The 19,433-nt window shown below is 37.2% G+C and overlaps 1 protein-coding gene across 10 annotated transcripts in view; it reads right to left on the reverse strand.

Annotated features, from left to right (window-relative positions):
- Window positions 1-19,433, reverse strand: part of usp34 (ubiquitin specific peptidase 34) — a 264,058-nt gene that overhangs the window by 46,888 nt on the left and 197,737 nt on the right. For all 10 annotated transcript variants that reach the window (XR_011355789.1, XM_069931549.1, XM_069931547.1 and 7 more), the window contains 2 exons: window positions 15,226-15,306; window positions 14,947-15,032 (listed from right to left, as the gene is read on the reverse strand). Coding sequence is in view for 9 of the 10 variants with exons in the window: in XM_069931549.1 (XP_069787650.1) it covers window positions 14,947-15,032; window positions 15,226-15,306 (167 nt within the window). In the remaining variant the exon portion in view is untranslated. The remainder of the gene's footprint in view (window positions 1-14,946; window positions 15,033-15,225; window positions 15,307-19,433) is intronic.

A 19,433-nucleotide genomic window follows, 5' to 3' on the forward strand; every position in this document is an offset into this window, starting at 1 on the left:
GGGAAAAAAGTACAGAAGCCTAAAAATGAATACTCAAAGGCACAAGGACAGCTTCCTCCCCACTGCCATCAGATTCCTGGATCATCAATAGTTTTATGAACCAAAGACACTGCCTTACTTCTTGTGCACTATTTTTTTTTTCTTACAGTGATGTAGTAAGATGGTACAAAATGAATGTACAAGTAGCTGCTGCCCAACTTCATGACTTGTTCATGATAATAAATTCTGATTCTGAAGATTTTTATTCAAAAGAGGAAGAGAAGAAAGTTTACATCTGCAATGTATTCCTTACTTCAATCGGGCCCTCCCAAGCAGGAGATATACAAATCAAAACAAAGATGGGAATCAGATCTGAACATTAGTATTGGTGATAAGAACTAATCCGATTTATGTCAGGATTGCATGACAAATATAATTAATGTAAGATATAGATTGGTGCAAGATCATTTTTTGCACCAGCTACATCTTACTCCACAGCAATTGCACAAATTAAATTCTAATATATCAGATACATGTTTTAGATGTGGTGAAAAAACATTCTACCTGGTCGAAAATTTAAGATTTTTATAAGATCAAATTATTGGGAAACAATCACCACAAAGTCCAGAATTGTTTCTCCGGAAATACTGAGGACATAAAATCTAAAATGAAACTGTCCAAGTATCAATTATAATTTCTTAAAATTGCATTGGCAGATGCCAGGAAATGTATTGCGGTTACTTGGAAGTTTGACTCCCCTCTGGGTATAGCCCGATTGAATGAGGAAATTCATAGTTGTGTTCCCCTGGAGAAAATTACTTACAACTTAAGAAGCATAAAATTTTTTTGCAGGTATGGCAGCTATATTTGCAGAATGCAGGGTTGAATATTCTGTTCCTTAGTTCTATGTCCTGGTTCTTTCCCCTACTAGAGATCTAGGTAAGAAATTAGATCCGATGAATGGGATACCAGATCCTGACAGTTCCTTCCTTCTTGCTTTTCGATTTTCCTTTTCTCAAATCTATCTTCTCTTTTGTTCTTTTCTCTACTTCGGGGCTTTGTTTGGGGATGGGGGAGGGAGGATGGGACTGTTTAAAGATATGGACAACTTGTACCATTGATTTTTTTCTTTCATTTCAATTTATGTATTTAAGTAATGGTTGTTTTTTGATGCATGCTGTCCACAAAATGAAAATAAAGAATTTAAAAAAAAACGTGTAATGATAAATGAGCATCAAACCTGTGTCATTCCATCATGAACCAATTAAATACCATCTCCTGCTGGACTTCACCAATTTAAAGTTCCCAGGAAAACTCTATACAACATGCCAAAAAACAGACAGGGTGCAGCAGTGCAAGCTTAACTTCAAGTCAACATTGAGCCATATGATAAAGTCTCCTGTACCCAAAACTTAACAACCAACCCTTGACTTACCAGGATGAAATAGGCCAGAAGCAGGCCTATTTCAAATCCAGAAGAGTGATTGGAATAGCAACTAAGCCAGAGGTGACACAATTGTGACATAACAGAAAATCTCTCCTCACTCCCACCTGTCACAGGAAGGCTTTGACAGAAATAATGCTGAGGGAGGAACTTAATGCAGCTAGTAATTTTAAGTTTATTTGTTAAAAAATACCGAGCACAGTGAGAAGGGATATTTTGCAAGCAGACCGACAGGTTATCTTCAATATTCATGTCGCCACGGAAAGAACATAATTACAGCGGAAAGAACATAATTACAGCATAAAGAGCACAATTGATAGATTTAAAATATTTCTATATTCAGAAGCATTTAAAATCTGGACCAGCTGGAAAAATGGGATGAAAAATGGCAGATAGAATTTATTGCAGACAAGTGTGAGGTTTTACATTTTGGAAGGTCAAGCCAAGAAAGGGCATACATGGTAAATGGAAGGCACTGAAGAGTGTAGTAGAACAGAGGGATCTGGGAATACGGATACAGATGGATAGGATTGTAATTTTGCCATAATGGCCTTCATAAATCAAAGTATTAAGTTTAGGAGTTGGGATGTTATGTTAAAGTTGTATAAGACATTGGTGAGGCCAAATTTGGAGTATTGTGTGCAGTTTTGGTCACCTAACTACAGAAAAGTTATCAATAAGAGAAAGAGTGCAGAGAGGATTTACGATGATGCTGCCTGGACTTCAGGATCAGAGTTACAGGGAAAGGTTAAACAGGATAGGACTTTATTTCCTGAAGTATAGAAGAATGAGGGGAGATTTAATCGAGGTATTTAAAATTATGAGGGAGATAGACAGAGTAAATATAGATAGGCTTTTTCCACTGAGGGTAGGTGAGATACCCTTTTTCCACTGAGGGTAGATTCCAATCTCTTTTCAGTACCAACCGCTCAGTCCAAGATTCCGCCCTGCTCCAGCTCCCTCAACAGCCCCTAAGGCTAGAGCTGGATGAGGTTCCCACCCTGGATGAGACATATAAGGCAATCGAACAACTGAAAAGTGGCAAAGCAGCAGGTATGGATGGAATCCCCCCAGAAGTCTGGAAGGCTGGCGGCAAAACTCTGCATGCCAAACTGCATGAGTTTTTCAAGCTTTGTTGGGACCAAGGTAAACTGCCTCAGGATCTTCGTGATGCCACCATCATCACCCTGTACAAAAACAAAGGCGAGAAATCAGACTGCTCAAACTACAGGGGAATCACGTTGCTCTCCATTGCAGGCAAAATCTTCGCTAGGATTCTACTAAATAGAATAATACCTAGTGTCGCTGAGAATATTCTCCCAGAATCACAGTGCGGCTTTCGCGCAAACAGAGGAACCACTGACATGGTCTTTGCCCTCAGACAGCTCCAAGAAAAGTGCAGAGAACAAAACAAAGGACTCTACATCACCTTTGTTGACCTCACCAAAGCCTTCGACACCGTGAGCAGGAAAGGGCTTTGGCAAATACTAGAGCGCATCGGATGTCCCCCAAAGTTCCTCAACATGATTATCCAACTGCACGAAAACCAACAAGGTCGGGTCAGATACAGCAATGAGCTCTCTGAACCCTTCTCCATTAACAATGGCGTGAAGCAAGGCTGTGTTCTCGCACCAACCCTCTTTTAAATCTTCTTCAGCATGATGCTGAACCAAGCCATGAAAGACCCCAACAATGAAGACGCTGTTTACATCCGGTACCGCACGGATGGCAGTCTCTTCAATCTGAGGCGCCTGCAAGCTCACACCAAGACACAAGAGAAACTTGTCCGTGAACTACTCTTTGCAGATGATGCCGCTTTAGTTGCCCATTCAGAGCCAGCTCTTCAGCGCTTGACGTCCTGCTTTGCGGAAACTGCCAAAATGTTTGGCCTGGAAGTCAGCCTGAAGAAAACTGAGGTCCTCCATCAGCCAGCTCCCCACCATGACTACCAGCCCCCCCCACATCTCCATCGGGCACACAAAACTCAAAACGGTCAACCAGTTTACCTATCTTGGCTGCACCATTTCATCAGATGCAAGGATCGACAATGAGATAGACAACAGACTCGCCAAGGCAAATAGCGCCTTTGGAAGACTACACAAAAGAGTCTGGAAAAACAACCAACTGAAAAACCTCACAAAGATAAGCGTATACAGAGCCGTTGTCATACCCACACTCCTGTTCGGCTCCGAATCATGGGTCCTCTACCGGCACCACCTACGGCTCCTAGAACGCTTCCACCAGCGTTGTCTCCGCTCCATCCTCAACATCCATTGGAGCGCTCACACCCCTAACGTCGAGGTACTCGAGATGGCAGAGGTCGACAGCATCGAGTCCACGCTGCTGAAGATCCAGCTGCGCTGGATGGGTCACGTCTCCAGAATGGAGGACCATCGCCTTCCCAAGATCGTATTATATGGCGAGCTCTCCACTGGCCACCGTGACAGAGGTGCACCAAAGAAAAGGTACAAGGACTGCCTAAAGAAATCTCTTGGTGCCTGCCACATTGACCACCGCCAGTGGGCTGATAACGCCTCAAACCGTGCATCTTGGCGCCTCACAGTTTGGCGGGCAGCAGCCTCCTTTGAAGAAGACCGCAGAGCCCACCTCACTGACAAAAGGCAAAGGAGGAAAAACCCAACACCCAACCCCAACCAACCAATTTTCCCTTGCAACCGCTGCAATCGTGTCTGCCTGTCCCGCATCGGACTGGTCAGCCACAAACGAGCCTGCAGCTGACGTGGACTTTTTTTACCCCCTCCATAAATCTTCGTCCGCGAAGCCAAGCCAAAGAGAAAAAGGTGAGATACAAACCAGAGGACATGGATTGAGTGAAAGGAGAAAGTTTAGGGGGTACGGGAGGGGGGAACTTCACACAGAAAATGGTGGGGATATGGGATGAGCTGCCAGCTAAAGTGGTGAATGTGGGCTCAATTTTAACATTTAAGAGAAATTTAGACAGGTGCATGGATGTGAGAGGTATGGAGGGCCATGAACTAGGTAGGACTAGTCAGTAGGACTAGGCAAAAAAATGGTTCCGCACAAAAGAAGCCCGTTTCTGTGCTGTATGGTTCTAAAACATAAAATTCCCAATATGTAAACAGTGGGATCTCGAAAACCCCAGCAGCAAGTCAAAATATTAGTGATTTATTTGGAATTCTGAATCTCAACCCACATTTGTGATTTATCCCATTCAAGTTTAGAATAGTCTTCAGTTTCAATGCTGAAGTTTGCTAATGTTGATTGAAACCACCATCAAAATTTTGTAACCCACTGATTGCAAGTGACATCTGGATATTTCAGGTGGAATTATCAGCAAAAAGCTGCAGCTGAATATTTTTCACAAAACTGTAAAAAGATTTCACTTTCAATGGTAGATCTTTAAAAGACATAAAATTTTCATGAATTTAAAACAACACATCCTTAAATTGCAAACATCACTTGTGCTCAGTTTCAAATTACAAATTCTGTATTAGCATGTCTAAATTTGAGACAGATATATAACAAGCATAAATGTGTCAATCTAACTTTCACAAGATAGTTTCATAAAAATTATAAACCTGCAACTTTTCAAATCACACAAAATGGGCAAAATAAGTTAAATTTCATACCATGCACAAATTGATACATGATGAAATGGAGCCAAGTTGTACCAACGGAACTGAGTAAAAGCATTAATGCTCATCCTTATACACAATAATCATTCTTAAAGAAGGCTTAGAAAATCCAAACCCCTTTGGGACTAAGTATCATAACATATTAGACAGTGTGAATCAATTCTGGTAACACTGAGATCCACTTACGGAAAGTGGCTAATTTCACCAAACCACAGACTATTTCCAGTTACAGATTCAATTAATAATTAATGGGAATTTTCCGGAAAATGTTAGTGATTCCATACAAAACTCCCTCCTTTCCCTGGTGTGTCAGCAATTTGGAATTTCTGTGCTCATGTGCACTAGAGTAAAATTTGTAATACAGGTACACAATTCTTTATCCGGAACCCTTGGGGGAGAGTGTGTTCCGAATTTTGAACTTTTCTGGATTTCGGAAAGCCAGATTTAAACCCACCCGAATTGTGCTGCCATATCCACCCCCTTCCAGTTGTGCTGTCGTCCACACCCCCTCGCCCGTCCAAGTTGCGCTGCTGGTCTCTCGCCCTCCTGGGTCGTGCTGCCGTCTCTCCCTCCACCTCACCACCTGACTCGCGCTGCCAGTCTACCCCCTTGTCCGCCCAACTAGGCTGCCTGTCTCCCCCTCCCTCGCTCGCCCAACTCGTGCTGCCGGTGTCTCGCCTGCCCGACTCATGCTGCCGTCTCTCTCTCCCCACTTGCTGGATTTTGGAGCTTTCTGGATTTTAGATGTCCGGCTAAAGGATTGTGTACCTGTAATTGTTTGTGGTTTGGTAACTCCAGTGTTGGTCTCACAAAGTCTATTGGTGGAACCAAGGTAATAGCTATCCTCCAGCACTTCGGCTGGGGAATCTTCTTGAACAATCTGACTTAGGCAAGTGAGTTCACCTCCACTTATTTTCATTGAAGTCAACAGCTATGAGGATTAAGTGTTACTCATTTTGACTTTTTAATGTTATTTTAGTTTATGAAATTGCTCTTAACCATTTTTGAAATGTTGTTTCTTTAAACCACTTTTTAAAAATTGTAAATTAATGCAGGTAGGGTATGCATGCCATCAGAAGCTATAAAGTGAAACTGGGCAGAATGGAAAACAACAGTGCATCCATCCTGGACAGGCTCAATGCAATCTATGCTTGCTTTAAGCAAGAGGCCAGTGGCATACACCTCTTCAACCTGTGTCATACTCACACTGTAGCAAACATCAGATTGGCCTTTCAGGGAGTGAACCCTTGATAAGATACTGGCTCAGACAGAGTCCAAGGACAGTTCAGCTGAGTGAATATTCACAGACATTTTTGACCTCTTTCTCTTACAGGGTGAAGTACTCACCTGCTTCAAGAAGGCTATGATCATCCCGATGCCAAAGAAAAATATAGTGACAGGCCTAAAAAGCTACAAGCCAGTGGCTCTGGCATCCACTATCATAAAGTGCTTTGAGCAGTTAGTTACGGGTCATCTCAACTCACATAAAATTGAATTGTGGAGCAGACTCGAAAGGCTGAATGATTTATTTCTGCTTCTATGTCTTATAGTCAGTCTACTAGCCACCCTCAACCCACTCTAATCTGTACACCAGCATAACAAGTCCATGGAAGTTGCCATTTCTTTACTAGTCATCAGCCACTGGTGGGTGATCCACACCCAATTTTTGTTTAGGGGATTACTACCTTGGTAGTTTTTTTTTGGGGGGGGGGGGGGGAGGTTGTATTTTTTATTTTTTTACTTTTTTCTTAGTTTTTAATTTGTGATTTTTTTTAATTGGAGGGCCTATATACGTTGATTTGAGTTTTTTATATAAATATATTATTGGTATTTAGTATTTAGTAATAATAGTAGATATGTCAGCCTGCAGCTGACGTGGACTTTTTACCCCCTCCATAAATCTTCGTCCGCGAAGCCAAGCCAAAGAGAAGAAGAAGAGAGATATGTCGAAGTTGAGGTTTGCTACTTTTAACGTTCGAGGATTAAATAGTACGATTAAACGTAAGCGAGTCTTGGCGTATATTAAGAAAATGAAAAATGATATTGCCTTTTTACAAGAAACACATTTGAATGTGGAGGAAAGTGTGAAATTAAAAAGGGATTGGGTTGGGCATGCATATTTTTCTTCATTTACTTCTAGAGCTAAAGGTGTAGCAATTTTGATACATAAAAATTTATCTTTTTAATTACAATCAATGGAGGAAAAGGGAGGATGTATTCTTAAATTGGAGATGTCTTAATCCAACAGAGAAAGATTTTTCCTTTTATTCATCTAGACATGAATCGTTTTCAAGGATGGATTTCGTTTTAGTATCGGCACATTTACAACAAGCGGAATATAAAAGTAGGGTGATTTCAGATCATTCTCTGTTATATTTTACATATGAAACTTCTGAGAAAATTCAAATAGCTTATCATTGGAGATTTAATACAATGTTGTTAAAAATACAGAATTTATTGATTTTTTGAAAAAACAAATTATTTTTTTTAAAGAAAATTCTAAATCTGTTCAAAGTAAGTTTGTATCCCTTTACAGGTTTCTTCTTATAGACCAATATCGTTGTTAAATGTAGATTATAAAATTGTAGCTAAAATTATGGCTAATAGATTAGCTCAATATCTGCCTAAAATTATACATGGTGATCAAACGAGATTTATAAAAAATAGGTATGCGTCAGATAATATTTTACGGTTAGTAACCTTGATAAATAAATCTAAATTTCAATTGAATTATCCAATAGTGGTTTCATTGGATGCAGAAAAGGCTTTTGATAGAGTGGAATGGAAGTTTCTGTTCAAAGTACTTGAGAAATTTAGATTTGGTTCTTCATTTATTAGATTGATAAAGGCTTTATACACAAGAGAAACTTGTCCGTGAACTACTCTTTGCAGACGATGCCGCTTTAGTTGCCCATTCAGAGCCAGCTCTTCAGCGCTTGACGTCCTGCTTTGCGGAAACTGCCAAAATGTTTGGCCTGGAAGTCAGCCTGAAGAAAACTGAGGTCCTCCATCAGCCAGCTCCCCACCATGACTACCAGACCCCCCACATCTCCATCGGGTACACAAAACTCAAAACGGTCAACCAGTTTACCTATCTCGGCTGCACCATTTCATCAGATGCAAGGATCGACAATGAGATAGACAACAGACTCGCCAAGGCAAATAGCGCCTTTGGAAGACTACACAAAAGAGTCTGGAAAAACAACCAACTGAAAAACCTCACAAAGATAAGCGTATACAGAGCCGTTGACATACCCACACTCCTGTTCGGCTCCCAATCATGGGTCCTCTACCGGCATCACCTGCGGCTCCTAGAACGCTTCCACCAGCGTTGTCTCCGCTCCATCCTCAACATCCATTGGAGCGCTTTCATCCCTAACGTCGAAGTACTCGAGATGGCAGAGGTCGACAGCATCGAGTCCACGCTGCTGAAGATCCAGCTGCGCTGGATGGGTCACGTCTCCAGAATGGAGGACCATCGCCTTCCCAAGATCGTGTTATATGGCGAGCTCTCCACTGGCCACCGTGACAGAGGTGCACCAAAGAAAAGGTACAAGGACTGCCTAAAGAAATCTCTTGGTGCCTGCCACATTGACCACCGCCAGTGGGCTGATATCGCCTCAAACCGTGCATCTTGGCGCCTCACAGTTTGGCGGGCAGCAACCTCCTTTGAAGAAGACCGCAGAGCCCACCTCACTGACAAAAGGCAAAGGAGGAAAAACTCAACACCCAACCCCAACCAACCAATTTTCCCCTGCAGCCGCTGCAACCGTGTCTGCCTGTCCCGCATCGGACTTGTCAGCCACAAACGAGCCTGCAGCTGACGTGGACTTTTACCCCCTCCATAAATCTTCGTCCGCGAAGCCAAGCCAAAGAAAAGAAGAGATTGATAAAGGCTTTATATAATAGCCGGAAGGCTAGAATTGCTGTTAATGGCCAAATTTCAGAATCTTTTAGTTTGACAAGATCTACTAGACAAGGATGTCCGTTGTCACCTGCTTTATTTGCTATAGTTATTGAACCTTTAGCACAATTAATACGTCAAAATGAAAATGTTAAGGTATGAGAGTTCTGAATGAGGAATACAAGATTAATTTATTTGCTGAAGATGATTTATTATATTTTGTGGATCTGGATACTTCTTTACCTGCAATTCAAGAATGTTTAGAAATTTATGGCCAATTATCTGGTTATAAAGTAAATTGGGCTAAAAGTGAAATTTTGCCAATTTGTAAAGATGATTATTCAGTGTATAAAAATATTACAAATTTGAAGTGGACTACACAAATTAGATATTTAGGAATTAATGTTAACATGAAATTTCAAGAATTATACTCAATTAATTATCTTCCTTTAATAAAAAGGATTAAATTAGATTTGATTAGGTGGAGGGATCTACCTTTGGGTTTACTAGGGAGGATTAATACCATAACAATGAATATTTTTCCTAGAATACAATATCTGTTTCAATCAATTCCTTATTTTAAAAAAAAACTTTTTTTAAGGACTTATATAAAGCGATTAGAGAATTCTTATGGAAGGGAAAATTTCCGAGAGTAGCAATGAGAAAATTGATGTGGGATTTTCAATTTGGAGGTTTAAGATTACCGAATTTTCAGCATTATTACGAAGCAGCTCAATTTAAATTTCTTAGTGCATTAATGAATATGGACGACCCACCTAGTTGGGTAAAGATAGAAATGGCGGTTATTTTAGAAAAATTTCCTCATGAGTTTTTGTTTCGATGGAATAAAAATTTACTACGAACTTACGACGTGTCAATATTGAAACATTTATTGAATTTATGGACAAGTAAACTTAAAAAATTGGGACTTAAAAATATATATTCTGGAAGATTGCCATTATATAATAATCAACTTGTTCCTTTTACGGTCTCCAATGCCACTTTGAAACAATGGGAAAAGAAGGGAATAAAATATTTATCTGGTTGTTTTTCTGAGGGTTGTTTTTGTTCCTTTGACAAATTACAAAGGAAATATGGTATTAGTGGAAATTCTATATTTGTATATTATCAATTAAGATCTTTTGTAAAACAGTTATGTGGTCGACATATGATTTTATTACCTGAATCTAGTTTTGAAGAATATGTACTTTCAATACCAAAAAAGGGATATATATCTGATTTGTATTGTATTTTACAAGAAAGTGATAGTAAAGAAGACTGGGATAAAGATAAGTTGAAATGGGAAAAAGATTTAGGACATAAAATAGCTGAAGAAGCTTGGATGGAAATTTGTCAGAATAGTATTCGGAAATTAATTAACGCTAGACTAGCGATGATTAATTATAATTTTATTCATCAGCTATATTTAACGCTGGAGAAATTTAAAAAATTTGGTCTTAGTAAGTTGGATTCTTGTTTTCGATGTGATTAGACGGCCAATACTTTTTTGCATACTGTTTGGCTTTGTGATCGATTGCAACAGTTTTGGAAAGGTATTCAATCTATTTTTAACAGTTTATATAATATCCATCTTGTATTAGATCCCGATATATTTTTATTAGGGAACATGCAATCATTAATTGATTTAGGTTTAGAGGATTATCAGATTTCCTTTATCTATTTAGCTTTAGTCGTGGCTAAGAAATGTATAGCACTTACTTGGAAAGATAAAAATAAACTAACTTTAGATAAGTGGTATTTGGAGATGAAATTTTGTTTGACTATGGAAAGGATATCTTTTTCAATTCAGGATAGGATGTCTTTTTATAAGTTAAAGTGGACTCCGTTTGCTAATTATATGCATTTAAGTTTGATTTAAATATATGTTTAAGCATGATATTTTAGTATTGATAAAAAAATATTTTTGTTGTTAGAGTTTTTTTTAGGTTAAGTTTTATCTCTTTTTTTGTAAGTGGGTATTTTTTTTCCATATATAATATTGTTAATTTTATTAACTCTTCACTCTTTATTTTGGGGGGGAAGGGCTGGACTAATTTTAAGTTAGATTACAAATATTGTGTTACAATTAACGGGGGGGGGGTTATTTTGTGTAGTTTTCTGATGTAATATTGTAATCATACCATTTTTATTTTTTTTAATTTTTCTTTAAATGAAATTCTCTATTGTATTCATGTTATAAAATTTTAAATAAAGTCTTCAAAAAAAAAGTAAGTTTGTATTATGGGATGCTATGGAAGCCTATTTGAGAGGACAAATAATTAGTTATACTTCTAAAATAAAAAAGAATCTATTAAATCAGAGTCTTGAATTAGAGAAACAGATCGATGAGTTAGAAAAGGAATTTCAGAAAGATGCTACAGAAGATCAGAAAATAGAATTATCTAGGTTGAAACTGAAATACAATACCTTGCAATTTTATCAATTTGAATGTGTGATTAATAGGACTAAACAAAGGTATTACGAATGGGGAGAGAAAGCACACAAGGTATTGGCGTGGCAATCAAAGAAAGAACAGATATCGAGGACTATTAATGCTGTTAGACGGAATTCGCTTATTACTTAAAAAACCTCATGAGATTAATGATGAATTTTATAAAAAGTTATATACATCTGAAGGAAAACAAGAAACTGGATCGATTGATTATTTTTATCACAGTTGAATTTACCGATATTAGAGGATGGAGTTAGAAGAACCATTTACTGATTCGGAAATTAAAATGGCTATGCTGGAAATACCAAATGGTAAATCGCCTGGTGATGATGGATTTTCGGTTGAATTTTATAAAATTTTTTATGATGATTTATCTACAGTGTTTGGGGATGTATTACGTCAAGTTGGAGAATATTATGATTTACCTGAGTCTTGTTCTAGTGCTTTAATTACAGTAATTCCTAAAAAAGATAGAGATCCTTTGAAGGCATCTTCATATAGACCAATTTCATTGTTAAATGTAGATTATAAAATAATAGCTAAAGTATTAGCGAATAGATTGGCTAAATTTTTAACAAAGTTGATACATATTGATCAAACAGCTTTTATAAAAAATTGATATGTTTCAGATAATATTTTGCGAGTGATTAGTTTGATTAATAGATTTCAACAATCTTTAGATCATCCGATGGTGATATCCTTAGATGCAGAAAAAGCATTTCATAGAGTTGAATGGAATTTTTTGTTTAAAGTTTTGGAGAAATTTAAGTTTGATCCTTCTTTTATTGGTTGGATTAGGGCTCTATATAGTAAACCGGTAGCTAGAGTATTGACAAGTGGTTTGATTTCGGAATCGTCAAGGTTGTCCTTTATCACAGCTTTGTTTGCGTTAGTGATTGAACCTTTAGCACAGTTGATAAGACAAAATACACAGATACAAGGTATGAAAGTTTTAGATGAGGAATATAAAATTAATTTATTTGCTGATGACATATTGTTGTATTTAACAAATCCAGCTCAGTCACTTTTGCATTTGAAGGAATGTTTAATACAATGTGGATGTCTTTCTGGATATAAAGTTAATTGGGAAAAAAGTGAAATATTATTGGTAAGTGAAGGAGATTATTCAGTTTATAAGAATATTATTAATTTGAAGTGGACTGATCGAATTAAATATCTGGGTATAATTTTGAATGTTAATGATCAATCTTTATATAAATTAAATTATGCTCCGTTAATGAAAAAAATTAAACCTGATTTGATTAAATGGAAAGATTTACCTATTAATTTAATGGGAAGGATAAATACAATTAAGATGAATATCTTTCCGCGTATACAATATTTGTTTCACTCTATTCCATATTTACTTGATAAATTTTTTTTTGAGATTTAAATAAAATGGTTAGGGAGTTTTTATGGAGGGGTAAATTTTCGAGAGTAGCTTTGAATAAATTAACTTGGAAATATGAGTTGGGGGATTACGTTTACCACATTTTTGTTTAGGTGGAATATGAATTTGTTACAACAATTAGAGAAACATTTAATGATGTTATGGATAAAGAAAAATAAAATGATAGGTTCTAGGGGTAAATTATTGGCTTTGACTCCGTTGTATAATAATCAACTTATTTCTTTTTCAATACATAATCAAAGTTTATTGCATTGGAGATTTAAAGGAGTGAAACATTTGGGAGATTGTTTAAAGAGGGTAAGTTTTTATCTTTTAATCAGATGAGGGAACATTTTGGTATTGATAAGAATTCTATATTTCTTTATTATCAAATTCGATCTTTAGTAAAATGTATGTTTGGTAGAGATATGATTTTACCTAAAATGACTAAATTTGAGACTTCTCTTATGAAGGTACCAGAGAAGGGTTATATTTCATTTATGTATCAAATATTACAGGATGGTATGGATAAAAAGGGTTGGGATAGATCTAAAATTAAATGGGAAGCGGATATTGGTTTTACTTTTTCTGAAGAGGATTGGTTAGATATTTGTTATGATAGTGTAACTAGATTGATAAATGCACGTTATGCAATGATTAACTACAATTTTTTACATCAATTATATTTGACACCTGAAAAATTTAAAAAATATGGTTGTAATGAATTAGATTTGTGTTTTAGATGTGGTGATACGGTTGGAACTTTTTCCAAAATTGTTTGGTCATGTATATATATACAATCTTTTTAGAAGAAAATTCAATCGTTTTTGGAATATCTGTATAAGATTAAAATAGTTTTAGATCCAACCGTATTTTTATTGGGTAGTTTGCAACCTCTGAAAGGCTTGGAATTAGATAAGTTTTAGCTTGCTTTTGTATATTTAGCTTTATCCATAGTGAAAAAATATATTGCTAGTACGTGGAAAGATACAAATATGATTGATATTAATAGATGCATAATGAGATGAAATATTGTTTAATAATGGAAAAAATTACATGTTTCGCATGAAAATTATAATTTTTTTTATTAATAAGTGGTTGTTATATTTGGAATATTTACATTTCAATTTATATTGATTAGATTTTAATATGTATATTTAACTTTTTAAAAAATATTCTTTCTTTTTTCTTTTTTTATAGCTCTCCTTTCGGAGAGGGCTGAAGGGGGCGGAAATCTTTTCTTTTTTTCCTATATATATATATATATATATAAAAATGTTCATGTTCATGTTTAATTGCTGTGTATGTCATATATTATTTGTTTTTTGAACAAATAAATAAAGTTAAAAAAAAAAGAAATTGCCATCTCCCTGTCTACTCAGCCTTGGACAACAAAGACACTTACATCAATTTACTATTCAGATTGAATTTCTGCTTTCAAACGCGAAAGTGCCAAATAAACATTCTCAAACTCTGTGACCTTAGTCTCCTCTGCCATTGACTGGCTACAATCAGTGAGGACTGGTGACAGCATCTCCCCCACAATCAAAATAGGTCTGCTTTCTCATCTACTTTGTTGTACTGCCCAAGGACAAGCCATGAACTCAACATTGGATAAATACAGTACAATTCCAATGATCTGAAATGCTTGGATAAACATTTTTTTTAAAAGAACCAGTCATTTTAAAAAAAAAACACCCAGTAAGCATCAGCAAATCACTTGTAACAGTGTTTAAACAACAACAAACAACAATATATGGCTTTTTATGCATTAAAATAATGTTTAATTCTCACCAAAAAAATTCTGGCCACCGCTGATCACCAAAACCTCCCCACCAAGGTCCCGTTCGTACTGGGAGCCTAAGCGTCCCGCTACAGCCCAGGAGCTTGAGGTTCCCGCTGTTGCTAAGAGCTCAAGATCTGCTGCTGCCGGCACTGGGAGCCTGACATTCCCTGTCAGTTCGGCTTCGAAAAAATTTCGCATAAATGAGGATTTCGGATGTCTTCATTTATCTCAAATTTTTAAAAATTTTGGACAATTGAGGATTTCAGAGAATCAGATTTTGGATAAATGGTGTTGTACTGTATATGTCTTAAGAAACATTTAAAAATGCAGTCTTCACTGAATATATTCAGAGACATAGAAGTAATTGTCATTACCCATCTTCCATTCCAGGCTGTAAGTAGAGATGAGCATGTACTGGTCGGAGCCTCTGAATTACATGAATGCATAGACGCTGGAACATCTGCAGAGCCCAAAGTAATGTGTAAAGGGAAAGGTTTTAATATTCACATTTGAATTTTTAATGAAACAATTTAATTCCTGATGATATAACATCAAGCTTTCTCTACAGGAACTAATTAATATAATAGTAATATTATGTCTTTACATAAAAAATTAATTAGCAAGAAACATAACCATATTAAAACACTTCATACCTGTCTCACAATTTGATTTGGGCACTTGATAAGGATTTGCATCGGCCACCAATCATCATCAGCCATTCGGTCCAAAAACCACTGCAGAAACAGAGTACTGAGTTATCATTTTGAAATTACACAAAAAGAATGGTCATCAACTTATTTACAAAAATTTAATTTTACCAATTTTCATTATGCCATTGACAATGAGATTAACATAATTATGCTACCATACACCAGATGGAAGTTGCACAGTACTGATGGATTATTGAAATATTTAAAACAAATTATCTATATTTAGCATTTGCCCAGGAAAGGAACTATTAAGATATAAATCATTCTGTCGCCACCTCAGCAGCAAAACAATATTACTCCAAAATATAGACTGCAATAAAGCCAAGTAATACCCAAATAGGGTACTCTCAACTTCTAAACAAAGCCACAATATGGAACCAGAACCAACATTATTAATTTATGCATGATGCAGTGAAGTTGAGAAATTCACTTTTCTGAATTAGTTTACAAATGTTTTGAAAAGGGTCAGAATAATTGCGAGCACAAAACATGAAAATCTACCTCTGGACAGTTGCATTTCCCTCTGCCCATGATTGCTCATGAGCCACTTCATTCCTATTAGCTTGGTTCACAACAAAAATGGAGAGTATTGGAAAACTCAGCAGTTAAAGCAGCAGTAGTAGGGAGAGAAATACAGCTGACATTTAAGGATCCTTCATTAGAACTGGAATAGGTAAAAAAGGTTGGCGTAGCGGTTAGCGCAATGCCTTTACAGCGGCAGCGATTGGAACCGGACCGGAGTTTAAATCCCATACTGTCTGTAAAGAGTTTGTACATTCTCCCTGTGTCTACGTGGGTTTTCTCTGGGGGCTCTGGTTTCTTTCCACCGTTCAAAACATATTGGGGGTGTAGATTTAATGGGGTGTAAATTGGGCAGCATAGACTTGTGTAGGCTGAAATGGCCTGTTACCTTGCTGTATGCCTCAATTTAAATTAAAAAAAAACAAGAATGTAAAGTTGCAGACTGAGAAGTTTGGACAGAACAGAAGAACTGTTCATAATAGTTGCAAAGATAACAATTACTTAAAAAAAAACAGCAGTTGGTGGCAGGAAAGAAAAAGGAAACAAATTGAAATATGAAGATATGGTTGTATCTGTGGGGAAAGAGCAAAATATTAGAATGGTTACCTGAAATTAAATTCTTATACCTGCAACATACCCTGACAGAAGACAACTCTTTTGGCGCTTTATATTGCTTCAATTTTATGCTATGTATGCTTGGAACATTCATGTCCCATCTTCCACCTGGGCACAATGCAGCTCTTTGAATTTGGTAATAAATAATTTCAGGAATCACAACTCCTTTTCCTTATATCTGACAGGTGATTTATCACCAGTATTATTTCACTGCATAATTTTAAAATGGTTGCATATTCAGTGAATTGCTACTGACTGGACATGGAGCATGGTAATAGTAATAAAATGATCAACATCGAACATGACGGTACAGGCCCTTCAGCCTCCAGTGATGTGCCGACCTATACAAACTACTGAACAAACTAAATATTCCCTACCTCACACCCATAACCCTCTATTTTTATTGCATCCATGTGCCTGTCCAAGAGTCTTTTAAATGGTCCTATTTATTGTCCCAGCCTCCACCATGATCCCTGGCAATGCATTCCAGGCATCCATGGTTCTTTGTTAAAAAAGAGTTACCCTGGTATCTCCCTAACCTTTCCTCCCTTCAATGACCGTATCACATGTGATAAAACATAACCTTCCTTTTCAAATCTCATTCTAAGTTAATTGCAATGATGTATCCCCTTAGGCATTACCCATGTAATAATCTGACACCCTGTGACAAAAATCAGATGACTATTCTCAACAAAAATGGCCAGAGAATTTGCATTTATTTGACATCTACATTGTTATTTTTGTGGCTGTGCTTGTCTATTCTGTGACACAATCTGACTAGACTGGGAATCAGACCATTTAATCTTAGATAATCTTGTATCTTTTAGGATTATTAGTAAATTTAGTAATTAAATAACCAAAGAATAATAAACAGAATCATCAACTTGAACATTCTGTGCCAGAGACAGATTTAATCAGGAGAGGGCCCTTTTTCGTTCCAAGCTTTGCTTCTGATGCACAATGACGACAATGGGAACAAGGGAGCAGAGGGAAATATTAAAAAGAAAATTTGGTTATTTTATAGTTCAGTCTGTGATTTGTTCAGATTAATATTTTGCTGCTTGCTCATGCATGCAGGCACACGTACTCCACCTTAACCACTCACCATCTGCCCAAGGGCCTATTTGGAGATTTGTCTCATTGCTAATTTACATAATTTCAGTTGTGTAATCTGAATCTTATGACAAACAAATTTCCTACTTAACATCTGCAATAAAATCATCGTGAATTCTCAATTTTAAGGAATTTGTTGGCAATAAATAACAATTATGATTATTATATCTGTCTCATTTTATAGATTTAATGAGAAAACATTTTGTTAATAAATGAGCACTGTCAACTTGTGCAAGGCTACTTCAAGAAATACATTCCACATTAGTAATATTATCTGCAGACACACTGATGGTACAAAAACAATGAACTTATTTGGTATGGAGTTGCCTTGGTACAATTAGTATATGATCAACATGAAATAAGAAAGATTCTTCTCAGAAAAGAATTAACTATCCTATACAAAGATCTAGACCCAGTGCAAATTTGCCTATCATCACAGTTGCTCCACAGCAGATGCAATATCGCTGGCTCTCCACTCAGCTCTAGAACTCAAACAGCAACTCATACATTCCGGTGCTCTTCATCAGCCTTCAGTACCATTATTCCCTCAGTGCTGGTCAAGAAGCTACAATCTCTGGGCCTCTGTATCCCACCCTGCAACTGGATTTTTGATTTTCTCATTGGAAGACCAGTCAGTATGAATTGGAAGCAATGTTTCCTCCTCGACCCCAAGGATGTGCGCTTAGCCCACTGCTCTACTCATTATACACCCATGAAAGTGTGGTCAGGCACAATTCCAATGCTATCTACATTTGCTGATGACATCACAGTTGTCGGCAGAATCACAAACAGCAATGAGGAAGCGTGCAGGAGATGGATCAGCTCATTGAGCGGTGTCACAACAACAACCTTGCGTTCAACATTAGCAAAACCAAGGAGATAATTCTGGACTTCAGGAGGGTGTCAGGGGAACACGGCCGTCCTCATTGAGGGCTCAGTAGTGGAGAGGGTCAAGAACTTCAAATTCCTGGGTGTCAACATCTCCGAAGATCTGTCCTGGAACCTCCAGGTTGATGCAATCACGAAGAAGGCCCGCCAGCGGCTATACTGTGAGGTGCTTGAGGAGATTAGGTGTCACCGAAGACTCTCTGAAACTTGTGCAGATGTACTGTGGAGAGCCTACTTGCTGGTTGCATCACTGTCTGGTATGGAGGTGGCAAATCTCAGGACAAGAAAATTCCAGAGGGTTGTTAACTCAGCCTGCGACATCATAGGCACCAGACTTCACTTCATTGAGGATATCCACAAGGGGTGTCTTAAGAAAAGCAGCTTCTATCCTCAAAGACCCCCACCACTGAGACCATACCCTCTTCACTCTGCTACCATCGGGGAAAAAGGTACAGGAGCCTAAAGATAAGCCCTCAGTGCACAAGGTCCGCTTCTTCTTCGCTGCCAGCAGATTTCTGAACAATTGATGAACAAAAGACAATCCCTTACTTTTCGTGCACTATTAGTTTTATTTTTTATATTATTGTTATAATATAAATGTTTGCTCTATGATGTTGCTGCAAAACAGCGAATTTCATGACTTGTTCATGACAATAAGTAGAGATCTTCCAACAAGAATATGTTGATCCAAACCTAGTTTTAAAATAAGCAAAAATAAACTGGATATTGAGGAGTCAACAAAATCAGCAAATGAAAGGTGGAGTTATGTTCCATAAAAAGGTCAACTTGATATATGTAAATGTTTCAAAGACTCAGAACGCTGCCTTCCCTCATCATACCACATGTATGCAGGTTAATTTGAAGATTTCTGGAATATAACAAAGAGTAGGTAAAATACCTTAAACATCGTATTCCTCAGTTTAATTGAGTCATGAAACCTACACTCATTAAAACATTAAATCATTCAGAACCAATTCAGAAGGAAGTTACTGAGGAATGTGATAAATCTCTCA

Source organism: Narcine bancroftii, chromosome 4, assembly GCF_036971445.1.
Source record: "Narcine bancroftii isolate sNarBan1 chromosome 4, sNarBan1.hap1, whole genome shotgun sequence".
In the NCBI taxonomy this organism is placed as follows: Eukaryota; Metazoa; Chordata; class Chondrichthyes; order Torpediniformes; family Narcinidae; genus Narcine; species Narcine bancroftii.